Source organism: Phyllostomus discolor, chromosome 1, assembly GCF_004126475.2.
Source record: "Phyllostomus discolor isolate MPI-MPIP mPhyDis1 chromosome 1, mPhyDis1.pri.v3, whole genome shotgun sequence".
In the NCBI taxonomy this organism is placed as follows: Eukaryota; Metazoa; Chordata; class Mammalia; order Chiroptera; family Phyllostomidae; genus Phyllostomus; species Phyllostomus discolor.
The window spans coordinates 29,728,200-29,749,266 of NC_040903.2; the positions used below are offsets into that span (position 1 = coordinate 29,728,200).

A 21,067-nucleotide genomic window follows, 5' to 3' on the forward strand; every position below is an offset into this window, starting at 1 on the left:
ACCTGGGTTTTTCTTGTTCACCACATTGTTGTTCCTCTAACTAAATGTTGAACAAATACTTAAAGAAAATTGATTTAATTTGTGCTACATTACTGGCCTCTCCTGGTTTGGACCAGGTTACAGATGTTGGACACAGCCACAGGCCCAACTGAGCCAAAACGCCGACAACCTGGGAAACCACAGCCGTTAAGAGCAGCATCCAAGGGACTACCAGGGGCCACTCTGTTAAAAGCTTGGGATTCTTAAATCCTGTGAAACAAATACTCTACCCTTATATGTCCTTACACAAAGTCACCATTTTTGCTCCTGGGAAAAGGAAAAAAACTGCACTTATTTAAGCCATGTAATTGAGCTAAAAAGAACACACGTTTTTGTTACTTTCCTACATTATCTCAGTTAATTCATACAATGGTCCAGCAAGTTAGGTATTGTCACCCCCATTTTACAGGTGAGGAAATTGAGGCTTAGAAAGGTGACATAACTCAACCAGGCCACATGGAGGTTAGAAATTTTCCCAGGGCACACAACTAGCTTGGGCAGGGTTGTGACAAATTCAGGTGTGACTGACTCCAAAATCCACATTCTTTCTATGATACCAGGGTAGTGCAAGATATTCAGCTGGGTATTGTTTATACTTACGTCATCACTTTAGCCTCTTCAATGAAGTCCTCCTCAGACATGGAGCCTTCGTTGATGGCCTTGATGGCTACCTGGAGGTGGGCTCGCCATTCACCTAAATGGACCACACCAAACTGACCACTTCCGATCTCCTTTTTAAACGCCAGCTCAGACGGATCTATTTCCCACTTTTCTGAAAAGTAAAAATATCCTTGTTATAAGTGGGGAAAAACCTGTTAAAATTTTAGAGCTAAAAAAGATGTAGGGCCCTGACTGGTATAGCTCAGTGGATTGAACATGGGCCTGCAAAGCAAAGGGTTGCCAGTACAATTCCCAGTCAGGGCACATGCCTGGGTTTCAGGCCAGGTCCCCAGTAGGGGGTGCATGAGAGGCAACCACACATTGATGTTTCTCTCCCTCTCTTTCTCCTTCCCTTCTCTCTCTCTAAAAATAAATAAATAAACCCTTAAAAAAAGAGATGTAAGGATTTACTGAGATCTCTTCTATTATAGAGAGGTTAACAAATTTATACATGAGTGGAGAGGACTTGCAATCATTTTTAACACTCCTATTGTGGCTTAAATGTGCAATTCCAGAATTCAAGTTTAAATATACAAACCTGAGTTACCTGGAGAAGAATTATAGATCTCAAAACATGCTTTCTCTTTTCAGAGAGAACCAGGATAAAATACAGTTCTGCGCCTTTCTTAACTAACCCTACCAAAACTAGGCCTGGAACCTAAAATATTTATGTCCTCAGTGTGTTTTTGTCCTGGTGACTAAGCTGCTGAGACAGACAAAATTTGGGCACTCCCTGCCCCCATTTCAGTCCCGTCTATTGCCTACTCCAACTCCTAACAGGCTTTTCTGCCTTTGGATAAGTCTTCTCTTTAGGAAAAGGCTAATCGATTTAGCTAATAAATATGCCTTATATTAAGATTCTAACCCACATGTATGTGTAAGTGGATGTTTGAAATGAAATCTACGTTACTACGTATTTCTCATCCCATAGGGAAAAGTTGGGAGTAGGGGGATGTTTTTAAAATAACCCTCTTGAAAACTGCGAAGTAGCAAATCTTTTGTTATTGTCTTTTATGTAGCAACTCTGCCATCTGCTGGAATATTTAAATAATGCACTTAAAAGAATTGTTAAGGGTTGATAGCCCTTGTACCAGATTTGCAAATTATTCTCCCTCCCAATAGTAGGTGTGTCTTAGAAGTAACATGGGAGAGCATAGTCATGATCTTGGTATTGGCATACAATTTATTCAACATAATAGAACCATAAAGGAAAGCAGGGATAATTACACTTTGTAAAATTTCCGTTCATCAAATACATGTAAGCCATGGCTGAATTGCAGACTGTTCTGAATATTAAAAATTGAGCAGTATAGTTTTAAAAAATTAAATAGGACCATCATAACTCAAACTGCTAATGGTGGGGCTTATATGTAATGTCTATGGGTAAGAAATAATGTAGGTACCCATAACATCCTGAAATCTCCCCTCTGTTTCAGTTAACACAGAGGCCCTGTGTCCTGGTTATGTTACACAACATCTCTTTTCCCCAGTGTATTGTGAGTCCCACTAATGAGAGAAATTTAAGGGAATAAAGTGTCACCAAATTAGAAAGCAGGATTCTTTGGCTCTTATGTAGTCTCACATATTTGCAAATAAACATTTGCTAGAAAATAGTCCAATTCTGTCCAGGTTCTACTTGAAAAAGGTGAAGAGGACACTTTCAGCAGCTCATTTAACAGGTTCTCTTGGGGAGCAGTCTTTTCCCAGCCACCCGTGTACCCAGAGAGCAACAGCCCGAACATTCAAATGAAAAGAACTGTACTTTATCACAAGGGCTCTTAATAATGTGTAATAAAATTTGGAGTAAAACTGAAACATTATCTCCTAAAGCTTAAATTGCCCTTATAAGATGCATATATTTAAACATCTCAGAAGTGGGATTTAAACATTGAGAAGAAATATATCAAAATAGACATCTCAGCAAGCTGAGAATTCAGAAAACATAGAGGGAACCCAGGGTAAACTCTGTACTGGGTTGGGCATGTCACTGGAGCACATGCGCATACTTTACCGTAGCTGAAACCAGCTGTGGCTGGCAAGCAACTGCCCATCAGCCCGACTGGGTAGCGGAGACGGGTCATGAGACCTGGGAAGGAAGAGAAAGAGAAATCATCATTTCAAGCCTACTGACTAGTATAAATAATATGCTGGACAATAGCACCATTCTTCACGTAAATACAGCAAAAAAGCATTCTTCTCAGTCTGTTTGCTTATTTTTCCCATTTGCAGAACATTTTTCATAGAATAACATACTCTCATCAAATACTACTTAAAGAATTCAAGAACACATAAAGGTGAAATAAAGGTCCCTCACAAAACACAAGCATAAGAGATAGACTGTTACCACTTTGATGAACATCTTTGCAAAAATCTCTATGTGCATATTTGAAAGGATTTACACATCCAATATGTTTTACAGAAATGTAGAAGTCTTGCTATAAGCTTTTTACAGTCAATATGTAATTGGTATATGTCAATGACTCTAAATGGATCTTAAAGTTATTTCTAAGATTTCGCTATTATAAAATATGCTGTGTAATCTTGAATACATATTTGTATGCACCTCTCAAATTATTGCCTCAGGATAAAGTCCTTAAAATGTGGTTTTCTGATCAAAGGTTGTCTACAAAGACTGTGCCAATTTATTCAACCACCAGCAATACTTAAGTGTAACAATTTTCCATCCTATTTTTTAAGAGTAGTTTTCTTGCCCTGGCTGGCGTAGCTCAGTGGATTGAGCGCGGGCTGGGAACCAAAGTGTCCCAGGTTCGATTCCCAGCCAGGGTACATGCCTGGGTTGCAGGCCATGATCCCCAGCAACCGCACATTGATGTTTCTCTCTCTCTCTCTATCTCCCTCCCTTCCCTCTCTAAAAATAAATTTTTTAAAAAAAGAGTAGTTTTCTTTAGATAGCTTAGAATTTTTCATTGTTTTTATGGTTCTTAAGAAGGATAATGAGCTATGTTCTCTAATTAGAGAACATAATTGAATTATGTTCAATTAAATATTGCATTAACATTATACTAGGAAAGGAAAATATATATTTTCTTTAGAATTTTTATCTGTTCTCTCATAATACATTTTTTAAAATTTTATTGTTGTTTGAGTACAGTTGTCTGCCTTTTCTCCCCACCACGCCGCCCCCCACCCCAGCCATCCCTACCTCCCTCCCCTGATTCCTGCACTCCTTGTTTTGTTTTTTTTTTAATAGCATGGGAGAGTAGATGATATTGCTTTTGATTGTGCCAACATGTAGTATTCTACATAGTCAATTTCAGTTTAGTTCAATAAGCACTTATTGTTTCTTTCTTCAACGAATATTCACTGAAGGCCTGGAGATGGCCAAGTGCCATCTAGAGGGTGGGAGACAGCAATGCCTAAGACACTCGTGAAGCTTTCTTTTTTTCTTTTCTTTAAGATTTTATTTGTAGACAGAGGGGAAGGGAAGGGGAAAGAGAAAAACAACAATGTGTGGTTGCCTCTCATGTGCCTTCTACTGGGGACCTGGCCCACAACCCAGGCGTGTGCCCTTGACTGGGAATTGAACCGGTAGCCCTTTGGTTCTCAGGCTGGCATTCAATCCACTGAGCCACACCAGCCAAGGCCTAATTTCCTCTTTTTTATAAGGACACCGGTCATGCTGGATTAACGTCCACCTATAGGGCTTGTAAGCCACACTAGGGAGTGGTGTTACATCTTCCTGCAGGTGAAAGGGAGCCATTGAAAGTTTTCATATAAGGGAATGACATGTTTGGATTTGAATTTTTAATTGGTCATTCTGGTAATAGTATAGACGATGGACCGAGGGGAAGGCAACATTGGAGACCACAAGACCAGGAAGGAGACCACTGAGATTGTCCAAGCGAGCAATGATCAGTGCAGCCTGAGAGACAGGGAGAGGCAGGGGCCTATACCAGACTTACTGTAAGTATTTAATAATAAGCAGCAATGAAAGCAAAAGAAAAAAAAAGACATGAAAATATTCGCAGCACAATTCCCTGAGATGTGAACTCAAGGTTTAGCCATAAACTGACTCGTGCTCACGTATTCTCTCCTTTGTTGCCTGAGAGACACTCGTGTCAGCACAAAAAGGGTTGTTGCCTTGAGAACCAAAGTTTTGTCCAGAAACCCAGACATTTTTTCCATGAACAACTTGGTCAAGAACAGAACTGTTCCAGATGGGAGGTGTTCAAGAACCCAGGTTTGACTATAGCTGAATGCAAACTCTGAACTTAATGGGCTCAGTGGCTCCAACGGTTTCAAAGATTTCAGTGAGTTCATATCGCGGTGCAGATACTAACCAACGGTGTGACTTTGTGCAAGTCACCTCACAACTCACGCCCCAGTTTCCCAGTCTGTGAAGTGGGGACATCAACAGCACCTACCTCCTAGGATTGCACCAGAGATTAAGGAAATAAATAGACATAAAAGCACTCAGAACAGGCCATGGCTCAAAGGCAGTCTGCAATACATGAATTATTTCTGGGTCCCATGCCTTTCCTCTCATCATTCTTTCTTGTTGCTGTATGCCTTTTCTACTTCTTTTCTCTTTAATACATAACAGCCATAGTTTTAACTTTTCAGGCCCTGTTTTTCATTGCTTGTATTGTTTGTTCCAGTCTTTATATTTTAAAAGTTATCTGTGTGGTATTTTATATATTGTAAGAATAAGTTATGTACATTGCAATAAAAAAGTAAACCTTAAAGCAATTTATAAAGCAGAAAATAAAAACTTCCCATACCCCAAGTCTTACTTCCCAGAAATAAACATTAACAGTTTGTAGTCTGTTATAATCTTTTTTTAATTCATTATAAGAAATTCCTTCTTAAAAAAGATTTTATTTATTTATTTTTAGACAGAGAGGAAGGGAAGGAGAAAGAGAGGAAGAGAAGTGTTAATGTGTGGTTGCTTCTCACACCCCCTACTGGAGATCTGGCCTGCATCCCAGGCATGTGCCCTGATTGGGAATCGAACCAGCGACCCGTTGGTTCACAGGCCAGTGCTCAATTCACTGAGCCACACCAGCCAGGGCTGTTATAATCTAATTAGTTAAAAAATTATTACCTGAATTTCAACAGTTTTTCTACGCACACATATATGTGTAAATGTATTTTTTCAAAAGTAGGACTATACTCTAAATATACTACTCTGCACTTGTTTTTACTATCAACCTATCACTAACATCTCCTCATGTCAGCACATCCTGATCTACCTCAGTATTTTTTTTCACCTCACTGTCAAAACCACTCTGTTTCTTAAATTTTGTCTTTAAAGGAAGAGGAAAGAGGAGTGAAGGAGAAAGCTCGGAACCTGTCTCCTGATTCAAAGGGTTCTGTCTGCCTCTAGCCACCAACAGGCCCTCCCTGGCGCACTCAGGCATGCCGCCGCTTCCCCTCTGACCGAACTCTGGAATACCCTCATGGACTCACCCCGTAAGTGGATAAAAATTCCCTTGGATCTATTCCTGATATTCAGCAGCAGTATAATGGAAAAGTGGCTGCTTTCCAAAAGAGATTTCTTTTTTTGCCAACACAACTTTTCATGAGAGAAATCTAAAAACGTACTGTATGACAAGAAGTCAAAACCATGTGAAAAGCGACAGTGGGTTCCAAATTCTGTAATGCTAAGGCGAGAGGGTCCCCCATGGGCTCAGAGATGTCTCGCAGAAGTTGGGCGAGAGCTGAAGGCCAGAGATGTGACTGTAATTGTGGCATAACTTTCTGGAACCCTATATTTTTCCATAGATGGTAGGTTGGCACAAGTAACAATTATTACAAACAATAGCTGGGGGCAGGATCTAAATATGCCTCCAATACATCTGGGCCAAAATGTAATGAGGGGAAGCCTGTGTCCTGTATAACCTCTTCCATTCTCTAAGCAAGAAACAACAGAGAATGAGAGATTTAAGGGTAATTTTCTATTGCAATAGCCTAAAATAGAGAGCAAATTTATAGGGGCAAAGAAAAGGAAGCATGATTCTTTAGGACATTGGACATTCTATGACACCTAGCCCTATGTATATGTCAAGAACAAATATAAAGAACAAATGGCTTATTGTTTCTCTGTCATCTATCATTTTTCTAACTTGGCAGAAATTTTTAAAATGGACCTACCTCTTGCCCCTGACTAGAAAGACAAAGAAGCGTCAGTGAAGAGAATTTTTCAGAAGTACGTTGTATTTCCAGCTCTTACACATTTTAGAGGGATATTTGTTAAGTATCTGAGACAAACGATGCATTCCCTACCTAGAGCCTGGGTCCATGACTCTCCCAGCCCGAGGTTCCTGACTTACCGGCTGCATTGTGCTGGTGATACCAGATCAGCTCGGGGATTGATTGAAAGAAGTGCTTTTCAGCCACGTACCACTGTCCTGAGTCATTCCTTTTAATCTGGTAATGTTTGACGGTAGCCTCCATGCTTCTACAATCAATCAAATGTGGATTAGTAAACAAGCAAAAGCTTGCTTTGGAACTAAATCAATTCATGAAGCAACAGGTCTCCACCTCTAGAACTCTTAGCCCAGCAATACTACACACTGACGAGCAGATTGGATTAAATTGAACAGGTGTCTCAGCATCCCAGGAAAATTCCTCGCTGTCTTATTTGGACCTTAGAATCACACATGACTTCAGCCAAAGTCATCTAGGTGACAAGTCTAGTGTTCAAAACAAGTGGATTTCACAATGAGCACACATAAGTATTTATTGACTATCAAGTATGCATTAGGTGAATATAGAAATGCATTGTGAGGGGTGTGAGGAAATGTGAGACAAAGAAGGCAGGAAAACCAATCCAGGGTGTACTGATGAGCACTTCTGTTATGGGCAACTGGAGCTTAAGTCTTACGGTAAGCTGAAAGACTGTGGAACACACCTGGGAATCATCCACTAAAATGCAGAGAAGCCGAGGTGCTTATCCACCAACTCCCCTTCCTCACTGATGGAGGGTCACTCCTGAGAAGTTAATTCTCAGACACTTCCAGCCTAGCCATCGGGACCATGAGTTCCTTTACACAAAGAACACTCTCAGGCAGAAAGACACAGGAAGCTTCCTGAGTGCAGGTGAACTCTCTGCAGGTAGACCCAGGGTAGACCAAGAGATATGAAGGAAGCACCACCAGCTCAGCTACAGCTGATTCAGCCTCCTCACTAGATGGTTGAGAAAAGGAAATGAGAGAACTTAAGTAGCATCCAACGCCACACACAGCGCTTGTTACGGATACAACGTGAGCTGGTCAGCTGTCTTAATTTCCAGTCCAGCAATCTTCTCCCTGGGCTGAGCTCTTGTTTACATTCTCTAAGTGATGGTGTCTCCTTCAAAAGGATTGTCCCTAAGATTACTATTTCTAAAGTGACCAAAATCATAATTGCTTACCTTCTATCTCTTAGAAACACCGAAATTGTGTAGGATCCCAAATGTCTTGAATCTCGGACAATAAATGCACCTTCTTTACACTGCAAAACAATTCATTCATTGGACAAGTTTACTTTTTATTTGAAAGAAAGACAAACCTACATCTTACTAATGAAAACCAAAGCTATACTGACTTGCTATAAAAGGATGAGATTGTTTTTTACAAATATGGGTTTAGAAATAACACCTATAAAATAAAATATAGTTAAGACAAGGAATTTTTATATGAATTTTAAAATTTTGCCCCCTATTTTTCTAAGAGAAACCCTGCATTTAACAACTTTGTATCTCACTGTTTAGTTATTTTTATAATAGTAATTGGAATGATAGGTCACAATAGCTGATAAGTAGGAAGAACTCTGAGAGAGAATTGTACTTTGGAAGAAAGAAAAGAAAATGGCAGGCAGGGGTGAAGGAGAAAGCAAGAAAAAGATCTGAATTGTTGGGGCAGTGAGCAGGAAAAGAGACCAGCATTTTAATGAGGATGGAGGGAGAACAGATTTGGGGGAGTCTGGGGAGAAGAGCAAGGAGAGCCGTTCTAGCTGTTCCAGGGGCAAGGGAGAAGCGAAAAGGGAAAGAGCAGGAGGGACGGATGTTACAGTCAGTTTGGTGTTAGATTATGAACTGGATCTCCTCTAATGTTTTTTGGAAATCTCAACAAAGCTGTCAATTGCTTTCAAATAATCTTAACTGTTGGACAGTTTTATTTGATTTTTTGTTTGATGTTTCACAATGCTTCAGGTTTGCTGAGTGCGCTTGCACTTGTGAAGAGGAAAATGTCTCAGAAGCTTGTTAAACCCGTGAAAGCGTCCACCTGTGAAGCGCCACTAAGTTGCGTGAGTGCCACCCAACCCAAACGGACTGGCCTGACTCTTGCGGTGAATGTAACTCACTACCCTAAAGCCTTACAAAAATCTGTCTGAAAATTCAAATACATAAATTCAAATATTATTCATGGCAAGAAGAAATAGAAAACAATTGAAAAACTGAGGAAAGTATTGCCACATATCACCAAAACTAATTTCCTTAATATAGCTACATGTGTCTTATAAATTGTAAGAAAAGCATCAAAAAAAGGGAGAGAAGTTTGCAAAGGATATGAACGGACATCTCACAGAAAACGAAATACAAATATCTAAAACTCACTCTATAAAAAGATGCTTAACATTCCCAGAATAAGAAAAACGTAAATGAAATCCACATTGAGAGGGGACGTCAGAGACGGAAGTTCCGAACGTTTCACTAAAACACTTGCTGGCGAGGTTGTGGGGAAATAGGCACTGCCTCACATTGCTAGTAGGTATATAAATTGATACAAGTCTTTCAGAGAGCATTTCAGTACCTGCCAATATTAGAAGTGCACAGTCCTTTTGACCCAGGACAGCCATCAGCAGGGATGTAACCTACAAACACTCATACACTCACATAAAGGAGAGAAGGAAACCTGCGCATGCTTGTTACCCATGGCAGTACTGTTTTAAGAGCAAAAGAGTGTATTCTACTTACACTTCCAACTAAAAGATTGGCTGAATAAGCTGTGATACATCCAACCTAAGGAATGCTACATAGGTATGAAATGAGTAGGGACCCATTTTATGTAGTGATGTGGAAAGATTCCCTATATAGATCATTAAGTGAAAAAAGTGATGTACAGAAGACTATAATCTATATATTATGTTACCATATATATAACAAAAACTAATTGTACTGGCTTTTGTATGCATGGAATATCTCCAAAAGGACACAAAATTAACTCACACAGCAGTTCGCCTATGGGAAGGGGAATTGATGGCTCGGGGACAGGAGGAAAGAAAACTTTTCAAACCCTTTTGATTTTGGAATCATGTGAACATACTATTAAAATATGAAATAAAAATGATAGGATACTTCTACAAATAATGTATGCAATAAATTTGAAAATAAATATAAAATAGGCAATTCTCTAAATAAAGATAAATTATCAAACATCTCAAAAAGAAAAGGAAACTAAGTCAGTAGTGAAAGATGTGCTTACTAAAACCAGACAAAGAGAATGGAAAATTAGAAGCCTGACTCACTCTGAACATAGCAGGACAAATGCTAAATTATATATTAGGAAACCCAAACCAGAAATATATTTTTTATTTTATTATATTTTTAATATTTTCTATTTTTTATTTTTTATTGTTATTCAAGTAAAGTTGTCTCCATTTCCCCCCACCACTCCCCCCAACCCCAGCCATCCCCACCTCCCACCCTCAATCCTACCCCCTTTGACTTGGGCCATGTGTCCTTTATACATTTCCTTAACAACCCTTCCCCCTTTCTCCCCATTATCCCCTCCCACCTCCCCTTGTTTATTGATTCTTTTGAGAGAGACAGAGACATCAATTTGTTGTTCCATTTATTTATGCATCCATTGATTGATTCTTGTATGTGCCTTGACTGGGGATTGAACCTACAACCTTGGCATAACAAGATGATACTCTAACCAAATAAATGCCTCATGACTGAGCAGGATTTAACCCAGGCATATTTTTTAAATAAAAACTATAAAATGTGTAAATTACAAAAATATTTTATGATATATAGGAAAATATGTGTATACCAGGTCTGTCCAGAAAAAAACCAGTCATTATTAATATAATGAGAATAGTTTGCACAACATTGATATAACCTGGCATCCAATAAGAGTGGGCTGCAATGTACATGAATAAACAATGATGACTTCACTGTACTAGTCAGAGGGGGCAGTAGATGCTGTTGAGTGAGCATGTGTACTGTATGACCATCACATTCAGAATGACTGAGCGAGTAGAGCAGTAAATTTGCATCAAATTTTGCGTTAAGCTTAACATTTCTCCATGGGAACTATTAGGATGATTCAAAAGACGCAGCTATGGGCAACTGGTGATTGAAAGTTTCATCACAACAATGCACCCACTTATGCATCAAGTCTCATGCAGAGTTTTTTCGCAAAACATCAAATCACCCAGGTGACTCAGCCCCGCGACAGCCAGAGTTGGCATCCTGCAAATTCTGGCTTTTCACAAAACTAAAATCACCTTAGTAAAGGAAGACATCTCAGACTGTTGATGAGATTCAGGAAAATATGACAGGGCAGTTGATGGCAACTGGAGAACTGAGGTCCCAAGGTGCCTACTTTGAAGGGGACTGAGGCATCATTGTCCCATGTACAATGTTTCTTGAATCTTGTATCTTCAATAAATGTCTCTATTCTTCATGGTGCATGGCTGGATACCTTCTGGACAGACCTCAAATTTTTTACTCTCTCCCTACCTCCAACCACCACCCCCAAACAGACTAAAGACCGAAATGTAAAAAGCAAACCTTTAAAATATTTAAAGGAATTTAAAGGAAAACATAAAATTCCTTTGTTATTTAATGATGAGAGGAATTTCTTTAAAGTAAATAAACAAAAAAATAGAGGCCACAAGAGAAATATTGAAAATTTTGATGTTAACATTTTTAGAAATTCTGTATAAAAGGGCATAAAATTTCTTTAAAGCCAGAAATCAGAAGAATATAATTGTAATGTAACTATAATTGTAATGCCCAACAAAAGACTGGTATGCAAAATATATTTTTAAAATATACATGAGTTAGTTTAAAAGGCAAATACTACAGAAAAATGAACAAAACCTATTTTTCTTGTATTTTATTTTCTTACATTTTCTTATATTATATAGAAAAACTGGGCTGACCCTGCCCAGCCCAGCAATTCTGGCTGTTACCTGTGATCACCTGGCATGCTGCGGATCTACCTCTGTCTGGACTTCCCTTCTCCACGTCTGCCTGCCTATCGTAACATCTTCTGTGTTCATTCTGGACCTCCAAAGATCACTGTCCAGACAGCAACCTGCAGTCACCGCACCAGGCAGATACCACATTTGCTGCCGCACTCCGTCAGGCATGTGGACTAACAGGTCAGACCTAGTCCGTGAAGCCAGGCCTGACCTCCAACCTCCAGCCCTGCCCCCCGAGGCTGGGGCTGGGTCCCTCATGGGTGCCTATCCCCCAGCTATGACCTGGACCCTCCCTGAGACCTGAGCCATTACTGACATTGAGTTTTTAGTTACAGAACTGATTCTTTCTCACTTATCTTTCTAGATTTCCTCAACATCCGACAGCAGTGCATAGTGACACACATATCTCTCACCTAGTTTCTAGTTTTGACTCTACTTTTACCCACAGATAATCTTTACCGTCAGTTGGAAATTTAAACCATATGCAGTTTTATTTTGTTTTGACCTAAATGAGCAGTTTTGATCTGAGCTTGATATTTTGGCTACCTTACTCTTCCTTTTGTTCCCAAAGGACAAAGAAAGGGCCATGCTGCACATTTTTCTCTGTTTGTGTTTTTAATGAGCCAAAGCTAAGCTCATGAGGACAGGCTGTGTGTTTGACTGGCATGGGTGCAAAGGCGCACAGGCAGTTCTAATGTAGACTGTGCTGGTAGAATGCGCTTCGGAGTGAATGAGAGGACTGTAGAATGGTGCCGTTGAAATTATTTCAGGAAAAACACATTTCTGAAGTTATGATGAAAATCAACAGAAAATAGAATCTGTACAAAGACAACTAGTTTATGACATCAAAAAAATAAAGATGAGATAATAATACTATAAAACTAAAATGAACAGAAAGTCATAAAACGTTTTAATTGGGCAAGGTCTTTCTTTATAATGTACTTCTCTCAGAAATTTTAAAACAGATTTATTGAGGAATAAGTTGAATTACCTCTTGTCTCAAAAGACGTTCTGCTTGATTTCTGGTAATATTTCTATGGTACCACCTGTAAAAGCAATAAAAATGATTTTTAAATTTTATTTTTTTCCAGAAAAAAAAACACAACACATTCCATGTTCCTTGTTTTAAAGAACTTACTCCAGAAATGATTTTTAGAGAATTGAGTGCTTTTTAAAAAAATTCAGATAGACAATACTGTACTATTAGTGTCAATACTGTACTATTAGTGTACAATACTGTACTATTAATTGCAGTATCTAGTTTATTCTATTATATTTCAATTCAACTTTCTGACACACACTTAGTATACAGTTTTGAACAACTTAACCTCCTGAAAATGTCCATGAAATGCGTGTGGTTAGGAAGTCATCACCTTCAATAAACACTTCACTGAGCTTTGGTAGACACACTAAAAAATACTTGATTCTTCTACTCAGGAACTTCTTATTTGCATGCTTTTGTACATGCTATGTTACCTTCCCAAAATCAAAACCCACTCTAACAATTTGACTTTCCTAAATATGTTAACTGGTAGTAAGGTTAGCAGTTGGGTAGAGTGAACGGAACAGTCAGTCTATAACCCTGCCCCACCACCCTCTCCAGCCTCATCTACCGCCTCATTCTCTGCTCACACACTCAGCTTCAGCCAGTAGGGATTCTTTCTTTCCTCGAATTCACCAAGCCCTTTTCTGCCTCTGATCTTGCTGTTACCTCTGCATAAAACATGTCACTATACGACTTTAGAGCAATGATTTTCAACCTTATTCATTTCATTCCACACATAAAGTAATGACTAAAATTCTGCAGCACACCAAAATGGCACTTTATTTTTTGCTGATCTGACAAAAGTAGGTATAATTTTGATTCATCCACACAGGACAGCTACTGTTGTGTTGGCTGTTGTCATTTTTTTTATCTGACAATCTAAAGGAAAAGAAGTCAGTCCTCTGCTGAATAGTCAGGTACTGCACACTTTAAAAATTCTTCCGGCACACCGGTTGGAAATCACTGCTTTAGAATTACCAGAAGCGTACACAGTTATCACAATTAAATAACACTGTAATTTAAATAAATAGTTTGGTGTGACAATACTTAGTCAATAAGCAAACATTGTGCAAGAAAGAGGAAATGGTAGAACCAAGGAGAGAGAAAGAACAATGGAAAAACTTTCATTTCAAAAAAAGATTTTAAAAAGTGCTAATCTAATATTACCAGAAGTGCTATGTTTATGGACAGGGGAAGGAAGAGCGCACATATGCCTGGGCACTGAGTCACAGTGGGTGGGCCCGATGGCGGCTGAATGAAACTCACACCTGACTTTGAGGATGGAATTGATCTTACCACATGGACTTCCCCTAACCTCCAGTAGTAAAAAGCTGCCACGAAATTAAAATGGCCGGGTATTCAAAACACTAATGCTCTTAAAATGAAAATGAGCCTTAAAAAGATGAACCATAGAGAATAGGGATAATTACAGACAATTTTAGATAAAATAATGTTAACTACTTATCACTAGTGGGAATAAGAGTAACTGTGATATTAATATTGTGCAGGGAATTTCAAGATGAGTCGGAGACCACCTGTTACAGAGTTAAAGATGCAGGGTGTCAGTTTAAAGGGGCCCCCAGTGGCAAAGTTGTGAAATACATGTGTTAATGGGACAATAATGATTATAATTCACTCACATGTTGTATCTGAAAAACACAACCACTTTATGGCACTTCTTAAAAGTGAACACAAATCGCATGTTTTCTAAAAGTTTTTCACCCACTATCATATCAGTGTTAGCTTTGTTGCTTTGTACTTATTTATTATGATAATAAAGAGGTAAATATATTGTATTGATTAAATGTAAATTTAAAATCTGTGTGCATGTCATTAGAATGGTTTCAAAGGAGTAACCAAAGACCCAGATAGAAATATGTGATACATTTAGGATTCTTTAAAATAACGTGGGATTCCACAGGCAGGAAGAAAATTGGATGAATATAACTTAAGGAGGTTTGAGTGTGGTGTTTTAGAATTAAATCTGATGGTAAAAGTTAGAAGAGTTTTGTTTTGTTTTGTTTTTTAAATCGGGAAGCCTGTAACCCATATCTAGACAACACTGTCTAGAGATAATGAGATAAATCAGACCCATACTTCTGTAAAGGTCAGGATAATCAATGTTTGATATTTAAAATATCTGGAATTTTAAGAGACTCTGGCATATTGGGTTTTGCCTCTGATTTAAAATTTAAAATTAATATTAAACTTTGTATTTGAAATTTAAGAGAATTCGACTCATTTTAAAATAGTTGTATGCTAAGGAGAACTTGATTTACCACATAAGCTTAATTTATCTGATTCACCACAAACGTTTAGTTTATCGAATTTCCAGGATAATGCAGGGACTTACAGTTATTACAATGGCAAATTTGCCATGTCTGGCATATGAAGTATTTAAAAAGAAAATTGCATTTATTCTGCTTATCAATGAAGTTAAATGTTTCAGGAAATTTAATTAACTGAGCTTATAAATAGGACTGGTTGTAAAAGGACATTTAATATGTTGAGTGTGAGTTAAGGTAATAGTTTATAATTTTATATTTATAAATAATATGTAAAGATTTATAAATTCAATTTGAAGGCTTACTGAAAACTAGGTTTTTATTGGGTTGGCCAAAAGGTTTGTTTGGTTTTTTTTCTGTAAGATGGCTCTAGTAGCACTTAGTTGTCTTTAACTTCATTTGAAACAATTTTGTTAGATTGTATTGTGACCACTGTCATATCAGCATGCATTAAAAAAACATAAAGCCTTGACTGGTGTGGCTCAGTGGATTGAATGCCAGCCTGCGAACCAAAGGGTTGCTGGTTCGATTCCCAGTCAGGGCACATTCCTGGGTTGTGGGCCAGGTCCCTGGTGGGGGGCACATGAGAGGCAATCACACATTGATGTTTCTCTCCTTCTCTTTCTCCCTCCCTTCTCTCTCTCTAAAAATAAATAAATAAAATCTTTTTTTTAAAAAGTAGAAAAAAAGATGATTTCTCTACAATTTAGGTGTAAATCCAGATTGGTCCTGGGAGGAGGTTAGTGTAGCTTAAAAAAAAAACACATAAAAATGTGTGAATTTTTGTGTAGCCATGTTAATATTGAAGATGGAAGAAAACAAGCAACACTTTTGGCATACTATGCTTCATTATTTCAAGGAAGATAAAAACGCAACTAAAAGACAAAAAAAGATTTGTGCAGTATATGGAAAAAGTGCTATGACTGATCAAATGGGTCAAAAGTGATTCACAAAGTTTTGTGCTGGAGATTTCTCTCTGGACAAAGCTGCATGGTCAGATAGGCCAGTTGAAGTTGATAGTGAACAAATTGTGACATTAATTGAGAATGACCAATGTTATACCACATGGGAGATATTCAACATACTCAAAATATCCAAATCAATAAAGTTATTGCTGAAAATGAAAAATGTGTCTTATTTTACGGGAAAAAAACAACACATACATTCATTGTATTGTTGATCATTGGATATTCATTTAAAACCGAGGTAAATATTTCTACATACAAAAGTTTCCCTGGGATGTCAGAAGCCCACACTGACTCCTTCCCCCATCGGCACCCTGACTGCCTTTAGCCTCAGCCACTTCCTCAGAAAGGCCTTCCCCAACCTCCCCTCATCTAAATTATACCCCTTCTACATTGATTTCTCCTAGTGTCCCACACTGTTCCCTCCTAACCCTGCAATTTAGAATTACATACTTAGGTGTGAGTTTGGAGCTGTCTAATGTCTCTGGCCCCATGAAGCTGTAAGTTTCATGGAAGCAGGGACTGCCTCTGTATGTTCTGGGCTGCATCTGCAGTGTCTGAAAAAGCTAACATGTGGTACGTCGTAGGGGTACAATAGATAAAGATCAGACAACTGAAGGGATTCGGGGGACTGAAATAACAATGCCACGTAGTACACCTGTAATACTAGGCGAGGTGGTTCACACGGTAAATGCCTCTCTTGTTATTTTCACAGTTCAAGGAAATAATGATAATTGCTAGAAGTTATTGAACATTTACTATGTACTGTATGGGACAGGTATTATTGTTCCCAGTTTCCAGATCACTTGGAGGTTTGGAGACATTAGGTAAGTTTGCCTACAGCCAAAGCCTGAGTCAGTGGCAATGCAAGGATTTGAACCCAGATTTTTCCAATTTCTGAGTCTACACTGCAGTATATCAACCTAGGACCACAATTCCTGTATGGTCAGTAGAACAGTACTTGGCACCTAATAAAGGGTTGACAACTTTTAGTGATAATTATTATATCTATATTTTAATAAACCTTTTTTCAAAGAAATAGCAATAAAATTAAAAAGCAGCCTTCTCATAACTAGAGTCATTAAAGAAAATAACTTTTGAAGACACAAACCGTGGAAATGAGATGATCAGTCTAACCTCAGAGGAGTTTAATTCAAATGATCCAATATCTACAGGCTGTTAAAGTCAGACTCCAAGCCCAGTCTAAACAGGGGCCGCAACAAGCAAATTAATTTAAAAAGGAAAGAAAGGAAAAGAAGGCTGCGGGTTAGTGAGTGAAGGCTCACTAACCAGACACTGTGTTGGGTACCTCTACACATGTCTCCTTTTGTCACCCAGAAAATCCAAATTGGGATTATAATATGAAAATAAAAGTCTTATTTTTCTAATTTTTCCCTCGCCTGGCCTTCAAAGAGACCTATTTGTGACTCACACATACAGAGAACATTTTGACAGTTGCCAGATGGGAGTGGGGCTGGAGGGATGGGTGGAAAAGGTAAAGGGAGTAAAAAGGACAGATTGGTAGTTACAGAATCGTCACGGGGATGTAAAGTACAGCACAGGGAATGTAGGCAATAAGATTGTAATAACTACGCATGGTGTCAGGTGGGTCCCAGATTTATCAGGGGGATCACTTTGTGAGTTATACGAATGTCTAATCATTAGAGTGTACACCTGAAGCTGATATAACACTCTGTCATCCATAATTGAAAAAAATTATTAAAAAGAAAAAAGCAAGAAGACAAACAAAAAGAGAGACAGAGAGACCTGTCTGAGCTGGTCAGCATTAGCTGGGGGCAGCGGGAGACCCGTACGGGCCATCCATGAGTACCCGCACACAGCTATGCAAGTGTGTCCCCAGGAAGGCAGGTGCAGCCACCCGAGGACTGTGTTTCACTGAGCGGACACTGGGATTTTAGAGCGGAGGTAAATGACACAGGTCAAGAGAATAGGACAACAGGCTGAGTGAAGGAGGGGAGGAGAGAGAAGAGGCCCTAGAAGGAGCCAAGGAGAGTGAGTTGGGAGAGGGAACTGGCCTGAGAAGCAGCTGACAGAAGAGGCTGGAAAGGCTCTGTAGAGGCGCCATGTGCCCTGAGGTCACCTGTTTCCTCTCCGATAAAGTGCGCACTATTCACCGACTCTTTCAAAACTGGATCTGTTTTAGGGAAGAGATGTGCTGAGTCTGGCCTCTGGGTGGACTTCAATTTGTAGCAAGGCAGGGCAAGGGGGCTCTCTCATTCAATTGATATTTGCTGCCTGGTTCTCAGAGAAGCACCTGCCTTACTGCCCCAGTCCATCACTTTCATCACCTACTGCCAGCAGCTGGGAAGCATGTGCTAACTGCAAACAAGCATCTACCCGAGGGCACCCAAGGGCTCAACTAAACCTAAATTTATAAAAGGCTACTCCCCGCTCTGCTACTCTCTACGTATAAATTAATCTCTCAACCATAGCTTCTTATCTGCAGAATGAAGGGCTAAAAAAAGTGATTGCTGAGATCTCCTCTATTTTCCAAGTCTGTACAGCAAAAATAAGTTTCTAAGCAGGACTCCAGCAAACCTGCCAAATGTCCTTGCCAACTATACCATTGGTCTAGTTCTTATCGTCTGCTATTTCTAAAACATTTCAAAATATGAGCCAAAATATAGTAATGTGTCTATATATTAAGTCCAATTTACCACTCACTGGAAATTTAATGTCATTTTTTCAATAGTTAATTTTCCATTTAGGACATATACTAAAACAAGTGCAAGATGAGTGTTTGATTTCATGCTGTCACTGTTAAAACAAAAAAAAGTGGCTATAAAATATGAAACAAAAACAAGTATAAGAAAAAGAAGTTTCTGAATCAACCTTTATAAGGATCAAAGATCTCTTATGCTAGAGCTACCAAATGTGTTACTTTCTTTTCCTTTTTTAGACCAAAAACAGTATCTACATCTAAAAGCTTCCAAAACGTACCTGCTTTTCATAGACTAACCATAGGATGTACCTTGGAGGACACTTACTCATATATTTCTAAATTAGTCGGTTTGTTTTCAGCCACGTAGTTGCTTGGGATTAAGCCTTCATTCCTACAACAAAAGACAAAACAAAAATCAAAATATTTGCATGTTTCTGGTGTTATCATGGCAACAATTCTTTTAAAATGTCAAGGATGCAGGGGAATCAAATTCATTTTATTGATTAAGTTGTTAAAAGAGGAAAACAGGTTTTCCATTTTCACATTTAACTAAAATCTCTGTATAATAAATACTAAGATTCTGACTTACAATGTGAGTAGTTTAGGATGTTGTATGACACCAGAATCTTTTTAAAGAGGAAAAGGGTCACTTGCATGACCATTGGGACATCCTAGTGACTAGGTTAACAACAGAGCAATACAAAGATATTGGCTTAATTCTTTTCAATTGCTGCAGAGTATGTGATAGAGTAAATATTCTAGTTTAGCCACTAGTTTAGTCCCTAGTACAGCGACCTAACTTTTTGTGCACAAGTATGAATATTTCTCAAAGACACAAAGTAGGGTCATGGCTGGGTCACTGAGCATGTGCATCTTCCAGCAGATACAGCAAATTGCCTAGAAGAAGGATACACCAACTTACCCACCCATCCTCAGGGCAAGGATGTTCTTTTCCTACACCTTCACCAACGTTTGAAATTACAAAATGATCCCCAAGACATATTATTGGGAAATAAAAGCAAGTTGCAGAACAATGCATAAAGTGTGGTTAGATTTACGTAAATTATATCTGCAAACTATACCATGTATTTGAATATGTGCATGAAAGTGCATTGACAAAGGGAAAAAATGGGACGACTGTAGTACAACAACAACAAAAAATTTTAGAAAAGAAAGTGCATTGAAGACAATCATTCACTAAATGAATAATGGTGCTTACTTTGGAGAAAGAGACTGAATTTGGAGGTGTGGCAAAGCAGAATTTGGGCAATATTGATCATGTATGCATATTATGAAAAACAATATTCACTTGCTGACTTTAAGGTTAAAATTTAATTGGTTGTTTGTTTCCATCTGAGTCACGTCGATAGGCCACCTGCAGAAGTGGCTAAACACCCAGTCGTGTACCTGCTCATGTAACTCCCTCCCCACTGAAGTGCCTCTGTCACATGTCGAGCCCAAACTAAGAACTGGCAGGACAGCCGAACAATCAGGGAAATATAAAGAAAAAGGGCATGTAATATAGATGCTTCTGGTACTTAGGTACTTATAGTCTCCAAATCGTTCGTAAAAGATTTTTTCTATGTATAACCTCCAAATCCTGACGGAGATCAGAATCAGTGCCAGCACACTCTCCCAGGGAGCCCCAAAACTCCTCAGAACCCTTCTCTACCCAGGACTAAGTCAGGCGTCGACAGTCCATTGCAACCGACATGAAGTCTGTCTGCGTCCAAGGGTCTTCTTTCCTTTCCTACTTAATTCACACCTACTTCCAAACTACATTTCCACAATGACTTCAAACTAGTCATTGTGGAAATGTAAAAATAAGTAAGATACTCTTTCTGTTCCTACCTCAGAGCATAACAGGAAAAACAAAGTCAAATTCCCAGAGAAAGCATAAATCTGAGTAAGAACCAATGTAGGAGTTATTATTCCCATTTACAAAGAAAGAAGTAAAAACTTATTAAAAATAGAACTAGCATATGATCCAGTACTTCCACTTCTAGTTATATATCTAAAGGAAAAAAACACTACTTCAAAAAGATATGTGTACCCCAATTTTCATTGCAGCATTAATTTCAATAGCCAAGATATATATGGAACCAACTTAATTATCCATTGATGGAAGAATGGATAAAGAAAATGTGAAAAACTGGAATTATCTTCTGGAGGGTGGGGCCCCTGTAGTACAGGCTTCCCCCACAGCGTGAGTGTTCTGGGAACTCATGTG

General features: G+C 38.7%; 1 protein-coding gene across 1 annotated transcript in view; it reads right to left on the reverse strand.

Moving 5' to 3' along the window:
• TXK (TXK tyrosine kinase) overlaps positions 1 to 21,067 on the reverse strand; it is a 54,630-nt gene that overhangs the window by 10,687 nt on the left and 22,876 nt on the right. Inside the window, exons 5-10 of the mRNA XM_036020219.1 lie at positions 19,163 to 19,228; positions 12,851 to 12,905; positions 8,075 to 8,154; positions 6,993 to 7,120; positions 2,711 to 2,785; positions 640 to 811 (exon numbers count right to left, since the gene is read on the reverse strand). Coding sequence (XP_035876112.1) covers positions 640 to 811; positions 2,711 to 2,785; positions 6,993 to 7,120; positions 8,075 to 8,154; positions 12,851 to 12,905; positions 19,163 to 19,228 — 576 coding nt within the window. The remainder of the gene's footprint in view (positions 1 to 639; positions 812 to 2,710; positions 2,786 to 6,992; positions 7,121 to 8,074; positions 8,155 to 12,850; positions 12,906 to 19,162; positions 19,229 to 21,067) is intronic.